Source organism: Lissotriton vulgaris, chromosome 6 (assembly GCF_964263255.1).
Source record: "Lissotriton vulgaris chromosome 6, aLisVul1.2, whole genome shotgun sequence".
Taxonomy (NCBI): Eukaryota; Metazoa; Chordata; class Amphibia; order Caudata; family Salamandridae; genus Lissotriton; species Lissotriton vulgaris.
The window spans coordinates 162511986-162525871 of NC_141694.1; the positions used below are offsets into that span (position 1 = coordinate 162511986).

The window sequence follows — 13886 nt, forward strand, 5'->3', positions numbered from 1 at the left end:
TCCTCGGCAATCGGGATGCTGAAAAACGCATTTTTCAAATCAATCACCGAAAACCATGACGCAGAAGCCGGAATCAGAGTCAGTAGCGCCGTGATGTCAGGCACAACAGGGAATTGAGGAACAACAATTTTATTCACCTCCCGTAAATCGATAACAAAACGATAAACAGGTGGTTTTGAAGGATCAGTACGTTTAAGAATGGGCAGTACAGGGCTATTGCACACGTTTCCCCGAGTCTCTTCAATAACGTCTTTCTCGATCAGATCATAAATGATCGCTAACAATGCTCGTTCACCATCAAGAGAGATACGATACTGGGGAATACGTGGCAATCGCACATTAGATTTCAACTGAACAACATAAGGGGAGATATCAAGTAGGCCCACGTCATTTGGACCCGTCGCCCACAAAGATGCAGGAAGAGAACTCAATTCCGGTGGAAGCTTATCGAGAGACAGATACATAGGAGAGACAACCCTTTCTCCTAACGTAAGCTTTACACCCGCAGGAGAACAATACAAAGTTGCATACAAACGTTTAAGCAAATCCAGGCCCAAAAGATTTTCACCACAACCAGTAGTCAAAATTAATGGAGCTTGAAGCTCACGTGGCCCTATGGTAAGGGGCAAAGGGCGCGAAACTGGATTGCTAACGGGGGCGCCAGAGAATCCAACGGAAACATTTGTTAAGCCAGACAAAGGTGCGCCAGGGAGTTTCGAATGCATGATAGAACTTTTCGCTGCACCAGTGTCCAACAGAAAAGGCTCAACGACGCCCGATGTAGCAACTGCGACGTAAGGCCCTCTCTGATCAACCGGAACTGATACCACTCCCTCTCCTTGTCTTTGGCTGTCCTAGTAATTACTGTCGTCAGTTCCCTGATCGACGTAATAATCGTCTACATTGTACTGCGCAGATCGCCCTTGCGACGATCCACGTTGATCGAAACAGTTATTAGAATTAGATGAGTTATCTGAGCGATCGTTCTGAGCACCACGACCTCTACCACGTGATGCCTGCTGCGAACCACCACGACCTCCTTTAGATGAATTACCACTATTCCGTTAATTTAAAACAGGGCAATTGAATTTAATGTGTCCCTCCTGTCTACAATAAGCACATTGATTGTACCCTAACGATGATCTTTGGGAGGAAGAATCATTACGCGGCTGCGATCGATTCGATTGCAACTGCGATCTATTCTGTTGGGATGCATTCTGATTCGAACGTGGAGGATACGCTTGTTGCAACAACACTTTAGTCTTTAGCTCTTTCGTCTTTTTGTCAGCACGGTCGTTCTCCTCTTTCTCCCTATTCTCATAATATTGTGCCGTAGCCAATATCTGAGCTGAGGTAGAAACGGCCCATGCACTTTCCGAATTCTTTAATTTATTGCTCAAATCGGGCAATAAGTTCGAAACAAATTTATCCACAAACAATCTCTGACCACCCTCAGTGCTTATATCCTGTCCACTATGGTCAATGAATGCTTCCTCAAACCTCGTAAAGAAGTCGGAAACACTCTCATCCTTCTTTTGCTTACAAGCTGACAATTTGTCCCAATTCACCCTCATAGCTGGCATAAGAGATTTCATTAACGTTATTATTCTTTGAGGAAGATCAACAATCAGCTGGTCGGGTTTAGCAGCAGCCGTTTGTCCGGCATCTGCCGCTACAATGGCAGCCCAAGCACCACCTAATTCATTTGGATGGTTTTCATGACGAATCTTAGCCCATACCGGTTGCGGTACGACATTGCCAAACAACATATCGATATCGGCAAGATTCATTACCGTAGCATCTACGAGCTGCGATAATTCTTTGTAATACCCTGTAGGATTTTTGCGTGGATCAGGCAAAGACTGCTTCACCTGTAATACTTCCGAACGTTTCCATGGGAGATGTATCCATATTCTCTGGAAATGCCCCACTGTCGTCGTCGGAGCGGCATTAGGATTAGGTGGTATCCAAACCGGTTGGACTTCTCGCATAGGAAATTGACCAGACTCGTCTGGCTGTTTTTCAATATCCTCGACAAACAATGCATGAGGTATCGGAGCGGGACGGAGAGATAGCAACCGCTCAACAGCACGTCGAACGTTGGTATCCACTATCAGTCCATTCGAGAACTGAAGCTGAAGATCAGACAGGGCGGCCAGCACCTCGTCAGGCGCATCGGCCGCTATCTGATCATGAAGGAACTTACACATTTCATTAAACACATATCTCTGGGTTGGTATATTGAATTGGCAAAATGTTTCGAGGACAACACGGGGTGGACTTCTAAGTGGATTTACCATCCAACCCATCGCCATATTATATAGCGCAACGCGTTCTCTGTTTCCAGGAAGCTGACTACGTCTCTGAGGACCATCGGAACCAGCAGACCCATGAACAGGTCCGAGCGAATGAAAGAAGCTAGCCGCAAGAGGAGTAGTACGAGAACGAGTAGAGGGAGAAATATAGGACACAGGACTAACAAGAGAAGGAGTAGAAACAGTAGCAACAGCAGGAGTTAACAAAACAGGAGCAGTAGCGGGAGCAGGAGTATGTGGAAGCGGAGGAGCAGTAGGGATAGCAACAGACAAAGGAGCAGGAACAGTCGGAAGGGCAGGTGCAGGTTGAGGAACAGGCGGAGGAAGAAGAGGCGGAAGAATAGGTACGGCAGGGACCACAGGAGCTGCGGTACCCTGTACGTACGGAGGTGGCGACTTCATAAGATAAGACATTAAAGGATCCTCAACTGCCTCTTCCTTCTTTTCCGACTCCGTAGGCAAAGCAGGATAACATTTATCTATAGTCATACGCTGTAGTCTGTCAAACACTTCCTTATCCTTATCCTCCTTATCACGCTGAAACTGCTCTGCTTTCTTCACTATGGTAGCAACATTATCTCGCTGAGTACGTTTATTCTGTCTGATTTCTTTCTGTCGGGCTTCTTTGCGCCACAACCGAAAGGCATCAAACATGGCCGGCCTTGATTTTCGTTCGAACAATTTAATCTCTAGATTATCTAAGATTGGGGCCTCGAAGCTACCATGAGGTGGCCAACGAAGGTCGCCGTCCTTCTTTGTGTATTTAATCCAATAATCGTTAAAGGTAATTGGGCCTAGCCCATGCTTACTGTACAGGTCATAAGTGGGAGTTCCAACCGGAGGTATCGGACACGAGTCCTCCAGTCGGGAATCCATACCACAAGGTCTAAAACAACTAAACAAAGTACTACGACCAGGCATCTTGCACACTAGCCGAGTTTCACAAACTTCAAGGGTTACGGGATTTACCAAGTCCCAGCAAAGAACAAAACCCTCGGTTTTTGGCGGCTGCAGTCGTCAAACAACACAACAAAGTACCAAGAACCACAAATGCAATGGAACCATGCAACCACTAAGTAACCACAACCAAGAACTCTGGGAGCGACCCACAAATACTTAACCCAAAGATCGATGGCGTCACCAGGAAGGCCCGTCTGTCGTCTCGCTCTACCGAGGTCTACGCCAGGCGCCAAAACAGGTCTACAGTCAGGGCAGCAGTCCGTCGCAGCCGTCAGGAGGCGGGAATCTTCGCGGGAAAAGTCTTCGGGCCACTTATTTCGACAACAGGATCGATGAAGCGGAGTGCACCTTCCCTCGGAGATTTCACACGAAGTTCCTCACGATCGTCGGGCTTGGACCGGTACCACTGATGCAGCCCTACGTTGGGCGCCAACTGAAGGACTGGGTTCTTTAAGACCCAGCGGTGCCAGGGCACAACACCTGAAACCTTCGTGGGTAACCTGCTCCGGCGTACGAATCACAGAGACACGGGACACTTCCTTCGGCGTCAAAGATTCAAGGTTTATTTGCTGCAGGGAACACAGAAGTCACGACAAGTACACCACGTGCAACTTGGGGAGACTGCTTCAAATTGGTTCTGTGGATCGCTCCTTTTATACAGTTTTTACCCATAAGACAACATGGTACACAAAGGTTTACAACCCAGTTCCCACCATCATCCCCCAGAGAGGTCGCTTTGGTCACTTTGAAACACATGAGGTCCGGAACATAAGTGCGGAAACATTTGTAGGTTCCCAACTGTAAAAACCCATCTTCCCACCATTAGCAAATTCCAATCAGCAGTAAAACAGATCGAAATAGGAACAAGGACAGGTGCAGAGGAAGAGGGAAACAGTGGGGAGATCGGAAAGGGTGTAAAAGGGGAGGTATCGGGAAACACGAGATACAGGCATCAAAGGGACGTGCCTAATGAGATGCACGGCTGAGACAATAAGTCCGTGCGGCAAGATGAGCCTCGAGCGGCGCCATCTGCCTTACAGTAGCATCCCCCCTCGTCATAAAGACACTTTCAAAGAACATGTGTCTTCCGCAAATATCTTGGGAGTCCCAGGGTCGCGAAGCGGACAACGTCCGTTCGCTGGCTACTTGAGGGCAAGAGACAAAATGGATGCCGTATCTAAGATGGAACCCGTGGGTACAGATAGAAATACCCACGTAACAGACGAACGGTTTAGGTTAGCACAGCGAAACTGCGTACACCCACTAAACTCGTCATTTGCGGTTCATAGATACCAGACTCGACTATATTCGTGTGAGTCAAATGCACCACTTACATTTGTCACGGAACCTCAGACCTCTCAAAGTGTGATTTGAAATGATTGATGTGAAGCACCCAGTAGGGTTGCCTGAGGGTCTTAAGGTCCACATTGTAAGTGGTTTACCCTTCTTTTCAATTACCATATGAGTCCCAGTCCAATTGTCCTGAAGGGCACTGGGCTCCACGGGTTCCATGACCAACACTTTCTGTCCGGCTATAATTCTGCAGTGGTAGAATTTTGGTCATACCACTCCTTCATTACAGCCTGGCTGGCTTCCAAATTGTCTGAAGCTTGCGTCCATAACTTAGCCAGCATCTAGCACTACATCCTGGGTAACTTTCCTGGGAGCATGCTCCCTCCCTTCCTTTACCAAACTGAGAGGTCCTCTGACAGGGTGATCATACAGTAGTTCAAAGGGGCTATAGTCCACTCTCTTCTGTAATACCTCCATGTAGTTAAACAACAGGCAGGGCATGAGGATATCTCACTGTTTCCTCAGGCCCTTAGGCCATCTTTTCAACATGCCTTACAGGGTCTTGTTGAATCTCTCAACAAGCCCATTTGTTCTGGGGGTGGTAAGATGTGAATAACTTGTAAGTAACCCCACACTCTTTCCATATTGACTGCATATAGGCAGACATGAAGTTTGTGATGCTGTCGGACCCAACTTTCTTGAGGAAATCCACTCGGGTAAAAATCCTCGTCAGGGCCTTTGCCACCACAGACACAGTGGTGGTCCTCAGAGGGGTGGCCACTGGGTACTGGTTTGCATAATCCACCTGAACGAGGATGAAACTGTTGCTTGAAGCAGTCTGGGGATCCACAGGCCATTAATGCCAATGCCCACCTTTTCAAAGAAGGTGCTAATGGTTGGTAGTGGTTCCAGGGGAGCTTCCAGCTTTTTCCGTCTTCCTACTGGCCTGGCAGGTCATACAGGACCTACAGAACGTATCTAAGGATGTCCTGATCTTGGACTTGCTGCCTGCCTGCCTGTTCTTGCCATGTGTGAACTCTTGGCAGCTTCCTTGGCTGACCATCTTGAGCTTCCTGGGGTTCCATGAGGGTGGAACAGACTCTCTATCAATCGATGAGCAATTCACAGGGGCATGTGGCTTTGTCTAGGCCAGTCTCTTTCTGTGTGAGCCTGTTAGACGTGTCCAGTTATTGTTCCTGGCTACTCTTGCTGTGGGTGCTGCCCCTACGTCAACTGTGGAACAGGGTTGCCTTTTTCCTGTTAGGGGTTTTTCTTTAATCCACTGTTCACTTTAGACTGGTGCAGTAACCACCTGTGGCCACTAGGTGGTGCTGCAGGCACCTTACATAGCAGTCGCTCTCATGCAGCAGGCCATGCTGCCTTTCCTGACTGGCTCTGTCAGAACATCTGCTGGGGGTACACTCTTCCTTGAATCAGTGGGGCCGTATCCACATTCTCTCCCCCATTAACTATATGCCGCAGCAGCCATCCCTGTGCTACTGTCCATTTCAGTGCACACTCTTCCTTTTTAGTTTAAAGGATTTTTTTTCTTCCCTGGATGCCACAGTGCCTCCTGCGACCCTTAGGTGGCGCTGCCACTGCTCCTTAATCTCGACCGGCAGGTCACGGCCTCTGCCTAGCTGCTGTCCCTTCTTTCCTTGCTGCAGTAGCTCTTCATTCACGGGAAGCTTGGGAGCCTCACATAATGCTGGCGCGGCCCCACCTTCAGCCCGGCACCTTTCTCCTGTGGGGAGAACAGCAGCTGGTAGCAGGCTCGCTAAGGGGGACGTCCTTCTTCAGCCAGCACCTCTGCTCTTGCTCCAGTAACCCTAAAGGCGATAGAAGTCGTTCTCACCGGAGCATCAGCCGCCCCACGGTGAGTGCAGGGTTAATGCCCACACAGGCCCTCCAGGTGTGTGTAGTGTCTGAGGGGTCTCACCTAGTGTAAGTCGCCTCTCACGACTCGAATGTAATGCTGGCGCTGTGATTGCAGTGCAGGAGACAGGAGAGTCTTTTAATCTTTACCCACCGTAGGGCAGATCTCCCCCTCCAATGTAGAAGTTGACCAGTCCCTAGGCGGGGAACAGTTGCCACACCCAATTAGCCATCTGTTCACCTCACAGAGCTTTATTTGGGCTGTGCAGTGTAGAAGTCGAGGTGTAGGGAAGGAAAACACAACAACGTTGTCGGCAGTATGCTTAAATTTATTGCTCCCGAGCGCGGGGACCCAACCTTCCTCGGGCACTCGTGTTCGGCCTCTAAAATGGCCGCCCTTGATTACCCAGCATGCCTCGGTGTCAGCGCTCAAACACTAGAGCGCAACACCACATGCAGTAGGTGAGGATACATCTACTGCTGTGTTTCAACTCCGCTATCTCTTTGCACCTCGCTGAGGTCACTGAGGCACAGTCTCTTTTCCACCCGGCTAGGAGCTTTATGGGAGTCCGATCTCCGCGATCCCAGTCTGTGACGTGGAAGCCCCTCACACATGGTGCTAGCTGCACTCCATTACCCCCATTTCACTTGATTCACATTCAGCCTCGGTGCTGTCTCTGAAGCTCCTCACACCCGATGGGACAGCATGCATGTCGCCTGCTTTGCAGCTATATCACTGGGTTTGTGGCAGGACATTTGGCAAGCTCTCCCTCTTTTCCTCTGAGGATACCACCCTCAGTGTGCTGGTACCGGTTTTAGGCGGGCTACTACAGAGTCCGCTTTGGGCAGGTACCATGTTACTTGTCACTTTGTGCAGTGTGTTGGCTGGGGAACCGTCAACACCAGTTACACTCCCCACATGCCAACCTTCAGGCTGCTGCACCTACACACGGGGATTCAACCCGCTTGGCACCAATGTAAGAGTCCTGGCTATAGACCCCCATACATTACACATGACCACAGAGACACAGGGAGTTGCTATCTAGAACTGGCCTAGGGAACATGCACTTGGCCCCTTTTACTGGCAGGGTCAAATGACCTGTGACACCTGTGATAGATGGGTGTGGGGAGCGTTGAAGACAGTCCTCTAGGAGTGGAAGATAGAAGTTGTATTCTGGAGCTAGCCAGGCAGCAAGTGGGTTGATCGGCCTCCCTGCTTGAATGAAAGCAAACAGTTCTGGGATAGGACACTTACAAAAGATGGGAGTATTCAGTGTTATTGTGGGCAGAGACCAGTTCACCTTTCTATCTTGTCAAGAGTACGTGTAGGCCCATCTGAGTTGAAGCCATACCTTAAAGGGCTACAGCAGCAACAAATATTATTAGTATTAATAAATGAAAGAATTATAAGAGGAAGACATTCTTGAAAAGATAAATTATGAGGAAAAGTGATAAAAATACACTCTGGGTCATGACTAAGCTAGGAAAGTGTGACAAAAGGAGAGAGAGAATGGTAAACATGGAGAGAAATCGGATGACGAAAACAAATGCTTAAGAAGAAAGACAAACAACTCAAATATTACAGCAAATGATAAACAAAGATGAAAGAGTTAGAGACTCTCATAGTAGTATGGGTAAAAACATAATTAAGCATTTGAAATAACATTCCCATGATAAATGTACTTTTTAAAAATAAATCCTTCTGTGAAAGTAAAGATGGATAGATGGGTGGGTGGGTGAATGGTTAGGTGAAATGTGAATGGATTGATGGTTGGATGGGGGCAAACGTGATGAGGTTGTTTGAGGAAGTTGCACACATCGGTCCTTATGGGTGATTTACATATCAGGGCATAGGGTAAATTTAGATCTTGGCGGAAGAGACTGCTCCATCACAATATCCTATAGATATTGTAATACCACTGACATGATATCCGTTACGTTTGTGATGGAGTATTCCATCCGCCGAGAACTAAATAAGGTGCATAGTAATGTGGATAATGGGCAAAGCGAGACATAGGCACTTTAGATTCCAGCATGACACAAGGAATATACGGCATAGTGGTGCATATACTTTGGTAGTCTAGATTACAGCATGCCAGTGATGCTTTTCATATTAGAGCAATATGGATTCTTGGATGGTATTGGGGTAGAGAAGGACACAGGGAATTCAGGCAAGCCATTAGTACTTTATATACCAGTGCTGTGAATAATAATGAATGGCAATGTTTAATTACAGAGGAGGAATCTAGATACCACATTGATAGAAATTCGGTTACAGGTAGGGGGGGGGGGGGTGAGACCTTACTCAAACTGCAACCCCATTCTCTACCAGGATGAAACACAAGCAAATCCCAAATTAACCTGTGCTTAACCCTCAGGTGCCTTGGCCAAAAAGCAGTCAGGCTTAACTTAGAGGCAATGTGTAAAGTATTTATGCAGCACTTCGAAGACTAATAAAGTGAAATCACAACACAAGTAAAAACCCACAGCAATGTAGAAAAACAAAGTACAATGTAAAACATTATTTGAGACCCAAACATTAAAAATTCAATCAATGTCAAATGTTTAAGTAAAAATAGTGCTTAGAATCACAAAGCGCCAACTCTGGTCATCTGATCACGTCGGACTGGGCCAAAGTCACAGGTTCAGGCCAGCCACATTGGATTGCGTGCTGGATACAGAGACCGAGTTAGGCCGGCTGCACAAAGTACCTTAAATCCTGGTTTGCGGAGTGTTGCGAGATCCTGCATTGAGGATGCATCACACAGCGGTGATTCTGAGGAGCTGCAAAGTTGCGATATGAAGTCCTGCATCATTGTCGAGGATGCCGTCAACTAGGGGCTTGCAATGCAGAGTCTTGCGTCGAAGATGTGCTGCGCTCGTCAGTTCCAAAGAAGCTCTTGGGCTGCGATGCGGAGTCCTGGATCGTCGTCAAGGATGCCATTGATGGAGAGCTTGGGATGCAAAGTCCTTCAACAAGGATGTGTGACACAGATTCCGAGGCTGCTGCGATGCAAGGTTTGACATCCGGAAAGCTTTGTGCTGCGAGGAGATACGTTATTCTGCATCGGTTCTGCCCACCGGACCACAGCTGGGCTGGCAGAGCACCTTCAAACCCATTTCTCAGAGCCCATGACTGGGGTGGGCTCATTTGGGGTGTAGAACTCACAACTGGCAGAGAGTCCAGGTGTTGGGTTCAAGGTGGATGGAGCCTTTTCTGTTCCTTAGGATCAGTAGACCAGCCAGCTAGCCCTTGTAGTCACTCTGATGGTTCTGGGTTTAAGATGCAGGTCCAGTCCTTCTCACTCGGGCAGCATAAGTAACAGTCCTTCCAGAGCAGCACAGCAGCCCTTAGTTAGACTTCCACAGTGCCAGAGGTGTACTGAAGAGTTGGTCTTCGTGGCTATTATTTATACCTGGTGCCAGATTTGAACTAGGAGAACGTTCTGGAGGTTTCCATCCATAGGGTTCTTTAGAGTTCCCTTCCTCTCGGCCCTGGTTGTCCTTGTCTGGTGTCACAAAAGACCAGTGCCAAACCTTTTGGGAGTGTGCCCAGGCAGAGTTGCGTAATGTGAATGTGTGGTAGGTGACTGCTCCTCCCCTTCATCAAGTCAGAGATGGCCCATCCTGCCAACACCTATTGCTCTTTGTCCCACTGTCTGGGAGCTATAAACTCTTCTACTGCTATTCTGCTGCCCTGCTGCCTGAGTAAGACGGAATGGACCTGCATCTTGAATTCAGGACCGCAAGAGTGACTACAAGGGCTAGTTGGCTGGCCTCCTGATCAAGGTGCTCAGCACCTTGAACCCAGCACCTGGATGCTGCCAGTTGTGAGTTTGGACCCCACCCTTCCAAGTGGTTCCACCCCAGCCCTGGACCCCTGAAAGTCAGCATGAAGGTGCACTGCCAGCCCAGGTGCGGTCATGCGGGGGAAACCAACATAGAGCAACACATCTCCTCTCCGCACTGCTTCAGAATCAATGCTAATGTTGGACCTAGCCTCACAGCCTGCAGTCTCATCAGAACCGCCACTGCGCGATGCATCCTCAACACAGGCCTCCGTGTCGCAAGCCTCTCATCAATGGCATTCTTGATGACAACGCAGGACATCATATCGCATCCTATCAGCTACTTCTGAACTGCTGTTTTGTGACACATCTTTGATGCAGGACTTCGCATCGCAAGCACCTCATATATGGCATCCCTGACATTGATGCAGGACTCCGCATCGCAGCTCCACAGCTTCCTCAGAACTGCCAGTGTGCAACGCATCTTCAATGTGGGGGTCTCAGAATACTCTGTAAACCAGGATTTAAAGTACTTTGTTCAATGGGCCTAACTTGGTCCCTATATCTGGCACACGCTCCATCATGGTCGGCATCAACTTATGACTTTTTCCCGGTCCGGCGCCACCCGAAAACCCCAGCGAAGTGAAGTAGTGTGGCTCACTGGTTAGAGGCAGCAGACCCGAGAGCAGAGGACGGCCCGGGACCAGGGTTCGATTCCCGGCGCGGCAGGTTTCTGGACCAGAGTCAGCGGACTCGATAATTCTCTCGCCTCGGTGCCCACTCTGATCAGCGATCACACTCGGCAACTCTGGGCATTAGCTTGCCTCATCTTCACTAACGGCCCCACCAGACCGCCGGGGATGCCTGGTCTCACCCTGGAGATACCCATTAAGGGACCATCTCTCAGGGAAGCCAGGAGGGTTTCGCAGCGGTCGAAGCGCCTTGGGACCCTACGGGTAAGTAGTGCGCTATATAAATGCCAATACATTTACATTTACATTTACACCCAGTTGGCTCTTTGTGCTTCTCAGCCCTGCTTTCACATATATCTTTAAAATTGCATATCTTCGGTTCTACTGATTCGATTTTTGTCACTTTGGTCTCCAATACTTTATTAACATTTTCTCAATTTTTCTAAATTGGTGTGGGAATTTTTTTGTGTTTTGTTTTTACTTTATTACTGTTTGAAGTGCTGCATAAATACTTTACACACTGTCTCTAAGTTAAGCCTGACTGCTTTTGTTCCAAGATACGTGAGTATTGAGCATGCTTTAATTTGGGTTCAGACAAGAATTGTGGTTGCTGCTTGAGTAGGGTTTTGCCCCCCCAACTAGCAATCCAATATCCTAATCCATCCATCCATCCATCCATCCATCCATCCATCCATCCATCCATCCATCCATCCATCCATCCATCCATCCATCCATCTATCTATCTATCTATCTATCTACCTACCTACCTGTCTTCTATGCAAGGCTTTAGTTTATCAATCTTTTAAACTCACTCTGTAATAAAGATTTACAAAAACATTACGAAAAAATCATTAGCAGAGGAAAAAGGCTGGTAGTCAATACCAGAGCGATTGGCTTTTTTAGGTCTAGTGTTAAGCGACACCTTTTGATTTTACTAAACCTATGTGCATAACATAGAAGTTACAGTGATTTTCATCCAGACATCATCTATTAGTCTGTTGTCATGTCATTCATATTTTCCTTCACCCACTCTAGCATATATATTAGGGCAATGAGCAACTAACGCCAGCCACTGTCTTACTTCCCTGTGAGTTACGGCAGGCTGCCTTTTCACAAAGAGCGCATTCACATACAAAGTAGTTCCCGTCAGTTCCAGAGACTACTCTGCTAATGTGTGAGACCCAAAATATTATTGCTTTTAGTCAATATTTTTTAGATTGATAAATGCCCAGCAGCATCCCAACAAGAAATCTTTGCACAAACCATGACAGAACAAAGAAGATTTGCCAAAGTCAAAAGCCTGGCAGCCAATGCCAGTCCTCTTGGCTTTGACAATGTTTGTTTGTATGGGTTTGTGCATACTTTTTGGAAAAGAGAAATATTGAACCGGGGCACTGTAGGAGACCATAAATTATTAGACTATTTCCGTACATTCCATTCAGAATGGCCTGTAACCTTATAAATTTTACTGGTCTGTTCACTGCACTGCTTTGCATAGTGCAGTGCGAGGCAGGCACGGTACTTTTTGTCTTTGGTGCTTGCAGCTTCAGTTGAGGTCCTGAATTTTGGAATAAAGCTGTGTTTTTAAAAATAGAAGTGCAAACGGTAGAGTGTTTGTCTTTTTGACTTACTGAATGCCTCAAAGCATGTCCATCATATATTTTGCATTTAAACTATAATTAGATGAAGTCTGCTAATTGTATGTGTTGTAGTTCTACTTTCTAGTCTTTGTTATTGTTGTCTTCACGCTATTGGCCGCATGGCACGCGCCAGCTGTAGAATGTTGTCAGTGTATTTAAATGACGTCAGCGCCCCAGACGGACTGACAGTTTACCTCCGTTGACACTGTCGGTCACCTGTTACTCCCTGCAAGCTCTTTTCATATGTATAATAAATACTCAACTTGTCAAGTAAATATTTCTCTAGTGTATTAACTAATTCACTACAGTATCTCTCTTTATTTCCTAGGTGGTTTCAGAGTTAAGGTCGTGCAGCTGAAGTTCATAAATTCACCCAATCAGGCACTTTTCCCTTTCCCACATTCTGCCATTTTAGAAGATGTTGATGGGTCGGTATCAGGAAAAGAAGGCAGCAATCTACTTGCATCCATGGATACGCTACCGGCTGCATGTCTGAAATACGCCATTAGTGGAACCTCCATTGGTAGCATTTGTGGGAAAGACGTAATTCTCCATCGCATGTCTGTTGGTTTGTAAGTATGAATACATTATTTAAATTAAATGGAATCTAACATAATGGAACATGGTGCCTGGAGAATCTGTTTGCTTAACAGGGCAGAAATGTGCAGGAGTTTATTCATTTTGCAAAAGAAAGGAAGGGTACACAGCGCAGGTTTCTTATACTTATGGGTGCAATCACATTCTTGCTCATTTAGGCACTGACAGATGGTCGGCTAGACGCATAGGGCCCGATTCACAAAGGCAATCTAAGACAAAAGTCTAACTTTACGACTTTTGCTATTCAGAGAGGTCATTTGTGAGTTGTATCTTTATGTCCGCAGTTGGGTCGGACTCTCTGGCTTGTGCCGTACTCTCCGTACCCAGGCCATACTCTCAAACTCGGGTCGTACTCTCAGGTTCGGGCTGGATGAAGTGTAATCAGTGGGCCAGAATGCAATTTTTACAAACAGGAACATTAGGAATGTGTGATAAATGGTAGAAGAGGTCATAAAAATCAGTTGGGGCAGGGAAATGGGTGTGGTTGAACACTACATCCTAACCCAGAAAAGTTTGCTCCTTTGCATCATGCTATGCAGTCCTCAATTTGCGCTCCCCTCAGTGTTCACTGTAGGCTTCTCCTCATTGTTGGCTGTACTGTTGAGACATGGACAGGCGCTGCTCCCAAGACCCCTGCCAAGACCTGGTGAGTCGAGACGCCAGAGCTGAGAGGCACTCTGGAGGGTGCATGCTGAGGCAGCCAGGGGAGCTCCCACTGCATGTATC

At 47.3% G+C, this 13886-nt stretch overlaps 1 protein-coding gene across 1 annotated transcript in view; it reads left to right on the forward strand.

Annotated features, from left to right (window-relative positions):
• The window catches only part of PKHD1 (PKHD1 ciliary IPT domain containing fibrocystin/polyductin), a 2083594-nt gene that overhangs the window by 1525458 nt on the left and 544250 nt on the right, over positions 1–13886 (forward strand). The window contains exon 47 of the mRNA XM_086926200.1: positions 12892–13135. Coding sequence (XP_086782326.1) covers positions 12892–13135 — 244 coding nt within the window. The remainder of the gene's footprint in view (positions 1–12891; positions 13136–13886) is intronic.